Consider the following 12913-nt stretch of genomic DNA (forward strand, 5'->3'; position numbering starts at 1 on the left):
TACTCTCACACACTCAGGTATGGCTTGTTTAGCAGCCACACCCAATCCCTGGATTATTGACTCTGGAGCCTCCGATCACATGGCTGGAACTCCAGGTGTGTTTTCTTCCCTCTCTCATTGCTCAACATCACAATCAGTTACCCTTGCTAATGGTTCCACATCCTCCATTTGTAGTGTTGGCAATGTTAACATGACCCCTTTATCTTTATTCTCTGTTTTGTATGTCCCTAAATTTCTGTTTAACCTTATGTCTATTAGTAAGTTGACAAAGTCACTCAATTGCTCTATTACTTTTTACCCTTCTTCGTGTGTTTTTCAGGATCTCAAGGCGGGGATGAAGATTGGTGGAGGGCATGAAGCTGGTGGATTGAAATATTTATTGGGGATTGTGAGTCGTGTTAGTTGGGGAAACATCATCGTGTTCCCTTTAGTCTTAGGGTTGATAACCGTGTGTCGAGTCCTTTTTCTTTGGTTCATTCAGATGTTTTGGGTCCTTATAAAGTGATGTCATACAATGGATATAGATATTTTGTCATTTTGTCTTTTCAATCTTTAGTCATGACTCTTAGCTGGAAAATTGCTATTGGTGGTGTATGTAGATGATATTGTTATTACCGGGAATGATAAAATGGGCATTGACAGGTTGAAGACTTTTCTACAGGAACATTTTCAAACAATGGACCTTGGTAAATTGAAATATTTATTGGGGATAGAAGTAGCAAGGTCTAAGCATGGTATTAATTTGTGTTAGAGGAAATATGTGGTTGATTTGCTGGAGGAAATATGTTTGTTAGGTGCTAAACCAGCTGAAACACCTATGGAAACAAATACTAAGCTGAGCAATGAAATGGGTGAGTGTTTGAAGACCCTGGAAGATACCGACAACTTGTAGGTAAATTGAACCACCTAACCATTTCTTGGCCAGATATTTCATTTGCGGTTAGTGTGGTATGTCAGTTCATGCAGAAACCTCTGGTTCCTCATTGGGATGCGGTTCTAAGAATTGCGAGGTATTTAAAAGGGGCTCCTGGACGTGGCTTGATATACAAAAGTGGTGGAAAATTTGAAATAGAAGGATATACCGATGCTGACTGGGCCGGTTCTATGTCTGATAGGAGGTCTACCACATGCTATTGCACTTTTTTTGGGGGTAATTTGGTGACATGGAAAAGTAAGAAGCAAACAGTCATGGCGAGAAGCAGTGCAGAGGCATAATATAGAGCTATGACACATACTACTTGTGAATTAGTGTGGGTAAGGAACCTTCTACAGGAGATAGGATACAATGTTAAAACTCCAATGAAGCTCTATTGTGACAATCAGGCTGCAGTTCATATTTCTTGTAATCCGGTGTTTCATGAAAGAACCAAGCACATAGGGGTTGACTGTCACTTTGTTAGAGAGAAGGTGCTGAATGGAGTGATAGACACTGCATATGTTAACACAGGGAACCAATGGGCACACTTATTTACTAAAGGGTTGAGTCGGGGAAGAGTGGACTACATATGTAACAAGCTGGGATTATATGATATATTCACCAGCTTGAGGGGGAGTGTTAGTGTAGGGGTATTTTATCTTTAGACTTATGTTGAGGTTGCTTATCTGTAATATTAAATTAGAACTAGTGTCCCTCACTTAAGTAAGGGCACAAGTGTCTTTTCCATTATGTTAGTAATATAAAACATGTCTGGCCGAATGGGAGAGGTAATTTTTCTCTCATTCGAACCAGACTTTTCTTCTCTCCTTTTCTCCTCTTTTCTCTCTCTCTCTTTCTTTCTTCTTTCTTCTTCTCTCTTTTTGGCTGTTATCAGACTAACAAAACTCAAGGGCTGGCCGAATCATAATAGTGTATTCTTCAGAAGAGGCCTCTTTTTCTTCTTCCTCAATTTCTGAGTAAAACAAAGCATTATCTCTCTGTAACATCATAGACTTTGCCCTTCATTTGGTCTTTTTTTAAAATTTTTTAAATAATCCTTTGTAGTCCATTTTTTTATAACTGTAACCAAAATAGGTGCTCCACAATTTCATATCTCTGCAATTAACTTATAAATTCTCTCCTCTATAGCCTTGTTCTTTCAACATTAAAAGGTAACCATCCCTTCATTTATCTATTTTGTCTTATTCTTTGGTAAAATCTTGGGCTGACAAGCTAAGAACATTGGTTCGAATTTGAGAGGAACCTTTTTGGTGTAAAATCCCTGAGAACTGGTTCTTATCTGGCCCACCCATCCCAAAACCCTGGATAGCTGGGACCAACATTAGATAATGGGCTTTTTTCCCTTGATTCAATAAACACCTGCAACTGCATGCTCTCTCTGTATCTCTCTCTTGCATTAACATTATAGGATTCCATGCCATAGTTTCGTAGGCTATGTTATGTTGTCTGAGTTCTACTTTTAATGTCTGATTATTTCAAGTTTGATCACTTTTAATGTTTCCTAGTTGCTATATCAACCGGGAAACAAGAAAATATATAAAAGAATAGGGAACAAGTTAAATTTATCCAGATCTTTTATATATAAAATCCTTACCTAGGCAATACATAGGCAGGCACCTAATTGCCTAGGTAATAAGGCACTGTCCTGGTGCTTAATCTTGATTTAGCAGCTTGACAACTATGATTTCATAAGTGCTTGGCCATTTTTTTTTGATAAAATAACAAATGCCATTGTATTAGAGCTTTATTAAGAGACCCCTAATCTGTCCAGGCTAGAAAGTAGGGCCATTACATAAACAGCATGAAGCTGACAAAACACTAGAATATCAAAACTACAAAGATTACGAAATTACAAAAGAGACCTAGGTCCTGGCATTCCCCATTAACAAGACAGTAGTGCTTTGTCATAATTGAATAAATATATGCAGACAAACAAGCACAACACACACACATGGATCAGTTATGAACTTGTTTTAGTTCTAAAGCAATTTTCTAATGTTAGCCTTTAAACCATAATGATTAAGATTTCATAAGGGGGAGCAAAACAAAGCAAGTCCTTTCAAATCTGTATAAAGATTACTGCATAATAGCATACATGAATGATCTATGGCATTGAAGGCCTACGATACATTCCTGGTCTATTAATCCCTAACCTAGCTAATTCATTGGCAATTTCATTTCTGTCACTTGAGATCCATGAGACCATATGGGGGCATGCTCTTAAGAACAAATGTGCTTCATTTAGCATAAATGACAATTCCTACAGTTCTCTCCCTATTCCTTTTGCCCATCTAATAGTGTTTACTGAGTCACCTTCTATCAAAAAGGGATGGTGGGTTTGTAATTTTATTCTTACTGGCAAAAAATATCAGAAAAGTATTTAATTGTCCTAGAACCTAAAGGTGACTTAATATATAATATTAGGAAAAGTAGCTCTTAGCTTTCTAGAGAGGTGTTTTATGTGCAAAATAAAGTGATTTAAAATGAAAAGAAGTATCAAAAGGAAGATAATGAACCCAAAAGTAGTGAAAGAGAAAAGAAACTCATCTGGTAGTGGCAAAAGTGTCACTTTAACCACTTATCAGTGATCCTTCATTCATATATACTGTTAACTACATCTCGCTAGGTTTCAGTAATTTGAATTTCTGTTGACATTGATTAGTTTCATCAGCAATATTTCTAAGGATTGTTGGTCTCTTGTTTTTCAGATGATGGCTTCATATTCTGTATCAGATGCCGTTGCAACTTACTACTTGTACATGACCTATGTTCATCCATTCATTTTTTCTCTTGCAACTATAATACCTATGCCACCTGATGAGGTCTTGCGTAAAGGGAGTGGTACCCTTTGTGAAATGCTTCTTATGGTTCAGGTGAATTCCTGGGAAGAACTTATTTCTAGATTGTTTAGCTTCCCCTTGTTTTAATGATCTTGCAAATGTTTTAGTTTCCGATCTTCTCTAGTTTAATGTTAGTTATCAAAAAAAAAACTTCTCTAGTTTAATGCTTTTGTATAATGTCAAAAACTGAGGGGCAAGTTCTAATCCATTATGGTTGCTGTTTTGCCTGATATTTGAACCTGCTTTCATGATATTGACAGGCATACAAGGCACATGTTATCTGCCCAAACAAGCACCAAACTGACCCAGAGAAGTTCTACAATAATCACCTTCTAGAGAGTGAGACATATATAGGTGGCCATGTGGAATGCCTTGAAAGTGGGGTTTTCAGATCTGATCTTCCCACTAGGTTTCAGATGGATCCATCTTCCTATGAGGTGTGTTGTGTTGATCTCTTAAATCTGTTCTTATTTGTTGACATACGCTTCTTTATGTGATTGCTAGATGATATTCCTTTGAGAAGCCCAACAATTTGTACCATTTCCATACTTGTTAATAAGGTCCCCTTTGATTTTGTTATCCATTCAAAATGAAAAAAAACTTGGTGCACCGATTTTGTTTCCATTTTTTCAGATGTTATACTTTTGCAGGAATGTCATATGTTGTTTATTATTGGTGAATCAAATGTTTGTATATTTTCTGATACTATATCATACTTAGAAGATCTAGAATTTAAAAAGTAGTAGGAAAGAGGAAGGAGAAGATGGAGAGGGAGCCAAAGAGGAAGGAGAAGATGGAGAGGGAGTCACGAGCCTATATATCATATTATATCATGTAATCATGAGCCTATATATCATGTAATAGATCATTTTTATTATATGTATAATAATATTTTATATATGTATTTTTTTATTTTTTATATGTATGATAATAAATAATTTTTTGTATTTAAAATAAAAAAATAAATTTTATATGTATAATTTTTATTTTTTATAGGAAGTTTGGCTCATAGTCAAGCTCGAGTTGAGCTGAGCTCAAACTTGCGAGCTTTTGAACCGAGTCGAATTTGAGCCTAACATTGTTTTGGCGAGCCGAGCTCGAATAGTTAGTTATTTGGCTTGGCTTGGCTTGACTCGAATCCACCCCTATATCTGAGGAAGATATATCACTTATAGGGAGATCAGGGGACTGATGTGCTGAGTTGGCAGGAAGGGGGGCATGGGCATAGGATCTGGAACACAACCATTTACGAATGAAGACAAGAAGATCTTTCCCAAAAGATGAGGGAGGAACATCCTCTGAATCAAAATTCTGTGAAACAGAGATAGGAGCAAACAATCGAGCAATTCCAGCAAAGAAAGAAATGTGCTCAAGAAATAGAACATTTCATGAAATTTGAATACGATGAATAGTAGGATCATAACATAAGAAACCCTTATGATCGGGACTGTACCCAATAGAAGGAAGATGTACAGAGGACACAGAACAAAAATATGCAGATTAGACAAGTCAGGAAGGCAACCAAAGAGCTTCTGAAATGGAGATGCACTAGCAAGGACAAAGGAAGGAAGATGGTTGATTAAATTCAACTCCCGCAACAGTCAAAAGTCAGGTCTCATCTCTCAGGAGTTCCCCCATCATTGAGCCCAAGTTTGGAAGGGTATCTCGGCTTAGAATGTTAGACCTAGTTATCTCATACTTAAGTCTAAGCCTCATGAGAAACTGATTCACCTTTCGTTTCTCAAAGTGTTTCTGAAGATACTTAAGACATTCAGGAGGATCAGAAAGGTCAATATGTACTAATTCATATTCAGTCCACAAGTCCAGAAGTTTGGCATAATATTCATGTATTTTCCTATCTCCTTGACAATATGCAAAGATTTCAGATTCAATTTGGTACTTCCTAGACATGTTTGACTGGTAATAGACCTTCAAATAAGCATACATGACAAAAGAAATTCTCATTCTTCTCATGGGTTTAGCAATATGAGTTTCAATGGAACTTAGAATCCTGGGCACCAATGGAAGTTTCCATTGCTGAAAAGCCTTTGCTTCAGCTTTCTAAAGCTGGATTTCTTTCACAACTTCTTGTTGTAAACATTTTTTCTTCTAATCAATGAAATCTTTTGTGTTGCTGATAAAAAAAGCCTTTGCTTTAGCTTCATCTGGCCTGGTAGCTGTACCGTTCAGATAATCTTCCAGATCCTTTCCTTCAGCAAAGAAATCAAAATGGAACTTCCGCATACTGTAGTTAGTTCCATCGAACTTCATAGGTATGATATCAACCTTATCAGCCATCCAGGTAACAGTTTCCAGTCCAGAACGATAACAAGAATGAGTCCAAGTCCGAGGAAGAGCAACACGAAGCAGTTCTTCAGGTAAAACTAATTAGAAAGTATCCTAAACACTAGAACCAGAATCCAATAGCCAAATAACATGTGATTCTTGAAAAAATTATCCAAATAACTAGGTTTCAGGACTGGCAGTCCAACAAAATGGAAGGTTGCAGGCCTGCTGAACTAAAGAAGGGATCAAAACCCTTTTAGAGTACAAGGCTCAATACAACGGCCAAATAGAAGAAACCACAAAAAAACTCACGTGGTATGCTTTTTTTTTTTTCAGAAAAAGTGACCCTTCTTGTTCAGACCAGAACTTCCTCATGAAAAATCCAATCTTCACAAGATTTTACAGGTGTAACAAAGGGGTTAGGGCGACCCAAGATGCAAAATCTCAGTCCCAAAGATAAGCCAACCAGAGAACACTGATTCACATTTATATGCTTTCATTTCCATTGTCAAGGAATTGGAGCTGCTATTGTAGAAAAATCCAAAAAGGAAGGAGTTGGAAAGTTGGATAGGGAGCTTGTTTATCAACGTGTTGTTCAGTGAATGGAGCTCACTGTTGATTAAGGCTTGAGGTTTTTCAATGGACTTGTTCTCCAATGATTTGATTCTCCAAGGATGAGCCTGTTCACTGTCAATGAAGAAAGGGAGAAGTTAGAGTGTAGGTTTTTGGTGGTGGTGTTAAGATATGTGGGTCTATATGAAAGAATATGAGCATTTATTGAGGGGCAATTTTATCCAGAAAATGCAGATGAAAACTACCAACTGTTTCTGGACACAATCTTACAATAGAAATATCCAGAGGCAATCTTAGTGATTGAAGGGTGCATTTGGAGATTCACTGAATGGCCTCCCAACCACTTGAAAGCAAGTTTTTTAGCAGTGGGAGGTTCACTTTGGTGCTACCAAATGCCATCTAAATCTGACAAATATTGGATTTTTTTTTTTCTGTTGGCTATTGAGTTGTGGTTGTCTGTAGGATTCATTCATTGGTTGAGGAAAATATAAATGCTTATAAGCTTCTTTCTTCTCTGACATGTGGTTTTGATTACATCTACTAGAGGTTACTTACCTCTTTGTAATACAGTACAAATTTTATTTAATGTATACAAGCAGGTTGCTTTGTGAAGTTGGTTAGTTGAAATTGATATGTTCCTTTTCTTTTCCAGCAATTAATCAGAAACCTTGATCGTGATCTGCAATATGCAATAAGAGTAGAGGGTAAGATGGAGATGGAATCGGTTTCCAATTATGATGAAGTGAAGGATGCTATCATGGAAAAGGTGTTCTGTTTCTGTCATCTATCTTGTTATGCATTAGACACTCTATTTAAGTGTTTTTTTGCTCTATGTATCCATACCTACAGAATAGGTTGTCTCTTTGGCATCCCAATTTTATCTATTTTCTGAAGCTTGTTGTCTCTGTTTAAGCTACACTCATGATATTATATCAGTTTTATCTACCATATATCAAATTTGCCATTTTCTTCTTGATAGTAATCATTTCTTAATAATTTCCTTCTTGCAAAACTGCAGCTTGTTAAGTTGCGAGATGAACCTATACGTGAGGAATGCCCTCTTATATATCATCTTGATGTTGCTGCAATGTATCCAAATATAATTTTAACAAACAGGCTTCAGGTAATTTGGGTGCATCTATACACACTTTTTTCTACATTATGAAAGTTTTCTATTGTTGATCTCACTTCGTTAATACAGTGAATTTTTGAATCTCTCTTCTGCATTTTATTCTTTTCTAGGTTGTATTTGTGTTCTTTGAGAAGTATCGCTTAAACTAGCATATATTAAGATTTGAAGTTTCTTCATATGCAATTACAGCCACCATCAATAGTTACAGATGAGGTATGCACAGCATGTGATTTCAATCGTCCAGGGAAAACTTGTCTCCGAAAGCTTGAATGGGTTTGGCGTGGAGAAACATTCATGGCAAAGAAAAGGCAAGTCTTTGTCTCATGTATTATTGATAAGTTTGTTCCAAGAGACAACTCCTGATGATTATTTCTGGTCATAATGTTTCATATACTGCAGTGACTATTTTCATTTGAAGAGGCAACTGGAGTCTGAACTAGTTGATGGCATAGATGGTCAGTTGTCAAAATCTTTTCTTGACCTGCCCAAGGCTGAGCAACAGTCAAAACTGAAAGAGCGCCTAAAGAAGTATTGCCAAAAGGTAAACCGTAAACACATGAATATTTATTATGAATGTTTTATCTCAAGGATCCCTGAGATGCTACCATCTGGTGATCTGTAACAGGCCTATAAAAGGGTCCTTGACAAGCCAGTTACTGAACTTCGGGAGGCAGGAATATGCATGAGAGAAAATCCCTTCTATGTTGACACTGTTCGCAGGTGAGTAGCTATTTTTCTTATATCCTCAGGTTTTCACCTTTTCTTTTTTGGCTTATTTTTACAAGCAGTCAATGTTCTATGTTAAGATATGGCTAACCAATGTTTTCTACTGCTGCAATTTCAGTTTCAGAGATAGAAGGTATGAGTATAAAGGACTAAATAAGGTTTGGAAGGGAAAACTAGCAGAGGCAAAAGCCAGTGGAAATTCTATTAGCATCCAGGAAGCACAAGTATGAATGCTTTTTGACTGTTTGGCTATTAGGTTTTGTTCTACTCGTAAACATGGCATATCCAGGTTCCTACTTATCATTGATTTCTTATGGATATTTCATATTTGTAGGATATGGTAGTTCTATATGATTCTCTACAGCTAGCTCATAAATGTATTCTTAATTCGTTCTATGGATACGTCATGCGCAAGTGAGTTTTCTTCTGCCTTTGATCACTTTATTTCTTCCCATGGTTTTTCTTTTCTTTGAAGCTTTTTGTTCTGATCATCTGCCAGTGTATGCATTTCTTTGATTTTTCTAGGGGTGCAAGATGGTACTCAATGGAAATGGCTGGAGTAGTCACTTATACTGGGGCAAAAATAATTCAGAATGCTCGTCTACTGGTTGAAAAAATTGGGAGACCTCTAGAATTGGACACAGATGGCATCTGGTGTGCACTTCCTGGATCTTTTCCAGAGAATTTCACCTTCAAAACAAAGTAATTCATGTTTTATCCTCCTCATTTCATGTATTAGTGCTTACTTCTGTGCTATGGATTGAACATATTCTTTTTGTTTATACAGACTATTTGTTTCTACTGTTCAAATGTCTAGGATACTTTGGTCTAGTAAATGAGGATTTGTTCTTTTGCATGGTATTTCTCCATGTACTGACCATTGAAACAATTTTCAGAGACTCGAAGAAGAAGCTGACAATATCATACCCTTGTGTTATGCTTAATGTTGATGTGGCTAGAAACAATACAAATGATCAATATCAGGTGAGAAAGAACTTCCTTCACTGCGAGTAGTATCAACTCTGCTTCCAGGAATATTTTGTGTTCCTCTTTTCCTTTACTTTTTGTTCTTTTCATTTGTCTTCTGCTCTTTGGGAGAAAGGGTTGCATATGATCTAAGTACTAATGCCAACTTCCAACCAGACACTCAAAGATCCTGTGAATAAGACATATACAACTCACAGCGAATGCTCCATTGAATTTGAGGTGGATGGACCATATAAGGTGAATATGGACAATTGAAACATAATCAGTTCTTGAGGTAAATGCTTTTCATCAGTTTCTTGGTGATTATTTGCTCTCATTTTGTTGTGTAGGCAATGATTCTCCCAGCTTCAAAGGAAGAAGGGATTTTAATTAAGAAGCGATATGCTGTCTTTAATGATGATGGAACCCTGGCTGAACTTAAAGGATTTGAAATCAAGAGAAGGGGTGAGCTTAAACTTATCAAGGTTTTCCAGGTATGTTATCTTGTTCTTAGGAGTTTGCAATTGCATGTGTTATTAGATTTTTCCTATCATAGAATTGATTCTTTGCCTTCATATATTGATTAAATTGTAAAAGTTATTATTTGAAGCTTTATATCGGTAGCTTTTATTGCACCATAATGTTTCCTGTTTGATTTCTTAACGTCACACTAATGGGTTCATACGAATGAATTCACTTGTTAACACCTTATGCCTCTGATTTTGACCTAGATTATTGTCAACACTCTTGGCCGAATAGAGAAAAGAACAAGAATAATCTTAGAGGTGTCAAGAATGATTTGACCCCCACCTCAAAGAGTCTTTTATATATTAAAAGATATATACAATTACAAGAATACCCATATAGGGCATTTATCAAAAAAAAAAAAAAGAATGCCCATATAGGGCTGAAAGAGAAAAGAAGAATAAGATGTATGTGTAATATACAACAGGGACTATACTAATAAGATACATCAAGTTATAGAGTCTCCACACTCTCCCTCAAACTGATGCCTAGACATAAGCATTACCTTGTCTATAAGAAAGAGATGTCAAACTCTAGTCATAGCTTTGGTGAAGATATCAGCAATCTGCATGTCCGAGGCTACATGAGGAAGCGATATAGACCCAGTAGTGAAAAGATCTCGAATAAAGTGGTAGTCCACCTCGATGTGCTTGGTCCTCTCATGGAAGACAAGGTTAGATGCAATATTGATAGCACTTGTATTGTCTGCATAGAGAGGAATAGGAGTAGGAAGCTGAATGCCAAGATCCATAAAGAGAGATCGTAACCAAACAATCTCACTGCAAACCGAAGACATGGCCCTATACTCTACTTCAGTGGAAGACTTGGAGACTGTTTGTTGTTTCTTACACTTCCAAGAGATGAGTGAATCACCCATAAAAACACACCACCTAGAAGTGGACCTACGAGTGTCTGGACAACCAGCCCAATCTGTAATAGCATATGCTCTCAACTGAATAGGAGAGGAGGAGAAGAACAGTCCCTAAGAAGTTGTGCTTCTAACATATTGAATGATGCGATGAACAACAGTCATACGAGGCTGACGAGGAGCAGAAACAAATTGACTAACAACCTGAACAACATGAGAAATATTAGGCCGAGTCATGGTGAGTCAACATGCTTTTCATCATTAAGACCAACAAGTTTAACAAGGTTAGAGGCATACTTCTACCGACAAACAAAATACCCTCGACCACTACGATGTACTTCCAGTCCCAAAAAATAGGTGAGAGGGCCCAAGTCCTTCACGTGAAAGGAATTTTGAAGTAATAGTTTCAATTCACGAATGCCCTCAGCATCATTCCCAGTTAACAACATGTCATCAACATATAGTAGGAGAATGTAATACCCCGAGGCCGTCTCCTAACAAAGAGAGAGTGATAAGAACTCTGGCTATATCCAACAACAATTACAACATTGCGAAAGCATTCAAACCATGCCCGAGGAGCTTGTTTTAGACCATATAGAGATTTTTTGAGGCGACATACTAAAGAACGATCACTGCAGTATCCAGGAGGAGGCTTCATGTAGACTGTCTCCTTCAATTGACCATGAAGAAAGGCATTTTTCACATCAAGTTGGCATATGGTCCAAGACTGAGCGGCAGACACTGCTAAAAGAACATGGACTATGGTGATCTTTGCAACAGGAGCAAAGGTTTCTTCATAGTCAATACCATACTCCTGACTATATCCCTGGGCAACTAAACGTGCCTTGTATCGATCAAGAGATCCATCAGATTTCAACTTGATGTTGTAAACCCAACGACTCCCAACAATGGATGCAACTGGAGAGCAGGCACAAGGTCCTGAGTGTCATTCTCATGTAAAGCATGAATCTCTGCATCCATGGATTCCTTCCACTGAGGGCTACTATTAGCTTCCTGGTAGGAGCGAGGAACATCTATGGAGGATAGGACAACAGACAAAGAGTTTAAAGGAAAATCATAGCGGTCAGGAGGTCTAGATATACGAGTAGAGGTATCACTTACAGGAGCAGTGGTAAGATGATGATCCGAACCGGGAGGAAGGAGAGTCGCAGGCGTAGGGGCTGGATCACATAACTGCTTGCGAGAGAAGACGAGAAGGTCCTTCTCAACAGAAGGAGGTGGAGCATCTTGTGAATCAAAGTTTGGAAAAATAGAAATAGATGGTATAAACAATCTAGCAATTCCAACAGAAAAGGAAATGTGCTCAAGGAAAACAACATTACGTGATATACGAACGCGACAAATAGAGGGATCATAATAAAGAAATCCTTTGTGGTCATGACTGTAACCCACAAAGGCACACATGATAGACTGTGTAGACAATTTAGAGCGTTCACGAGAGGGAAGATGAACAAAGCACACACATCCAAAAACAGGAAGCATGGATAAATTTGGAGTACGACCAAACAACTTCTGAAAGGGAGACATATTACCAAGAACAGAGGAAGGAATATAGTTGATAAAAAACATAGCTGTATTGGCTGCCTCTACCAAAAAAGAAGGTGGAGTATGAGATTCCTGCAATAATGTCCTCACAACACTAAGGAAATGTCCATTCTTGCGCTCGACCACACCATTTTGCTGAGAAGTATCTGGACAACTTTGTTGCACTTGTATTCCATGATTCTTCAAATAGGATAAAAAAATCTCTGTCAGTGTATTCTCCCCTTGAATCCAAACGGAGAATACACACTTGTGATTGAAACCGAACCTGTACCATAGCATAAAACAACTTAAATGTTGGGAACACCTTAGACTTGTTGCAAAGAAAGTATATCCATGTGTACTTAGTACAATCATCAATGAATGGCACAAAATATTTGTATCCAAGCCGAGAAATGACAGATGCAGTCCAGACATCACTATGTATAAGCTTGAAGGGAGAGGTAGCATGCTCAGATATGTGAGGAAATGGTAAGGTACGACTTTTACTTAAGCAA

The 12913-nt window shown here is 37.5% G+C and overlaps 1 protein-coding gene across 1 annotated transcript in view; it reads left to right on the top strand.

Moving 5' to 3' along the window:
- The window catches only part of LOC104586917 (DNA polymerase epsilon catalytic subunit A-like), an 89118-nt gene that overhangs the window by 35141 nt on the left and 41064 nt on the right, over positions 1-12913 (top strand). The window contains exons 12-24 of the mRNA XM_010244310.2: positions 3646-3810; positions 4038-4214; positions 7289-7402; positions 7655-7759; positions 7958-8076; positions 8168-8309; positions 8394-8488; positions 8613-8718; positions 8829-8908; positions 9020-9196; positions 9391-9478; positions 9638-9718; positions 9811-9954. Coding sequence (XP_010242612.1) covers positions 3646-3810; positions 4038-4214; positions 7289-7402; positions 7655-7759; positions 7958-8076; positions 8168-8309; positions 8394-8488; positions 8613-8718; positions 8829-8908; positions 9020-9196; positions 9391-9478; positions 9638-9718; positions 9811-9954 — 1593 coding nt within the window. The remainder of the gene's footprint in view (positions 1-3645; positions 3811-4037; positions 4215-7288; positions 7403-7654; positions 7760-7957; positions 8077-8167; positions 8310-8393; positions 8489-8612; positions 8719-8828; positions 8909-9019; positions 9197-9390; positions 9479-9637; positions 9719-9810; positions 9955-12913) is intronic.

The sequence above is a fragment of the Nelumbo nucifera genome, chromosome 2, assembly GCF_055504915.1.
Source record: "Nelumbo nucifera cultivar China Antique chromosome 2, China Antique-T2T, whole genome shotgun sequence".
In the NCBI taxonomy this organism is placed as follows: domain Eukaryota; kingdom Viridiplantae; phylum Streptophyta; class Magnoliopsida; order Proteales; family Nelumbonaceae; genus Nelumbo; species Nelumbo nucifera.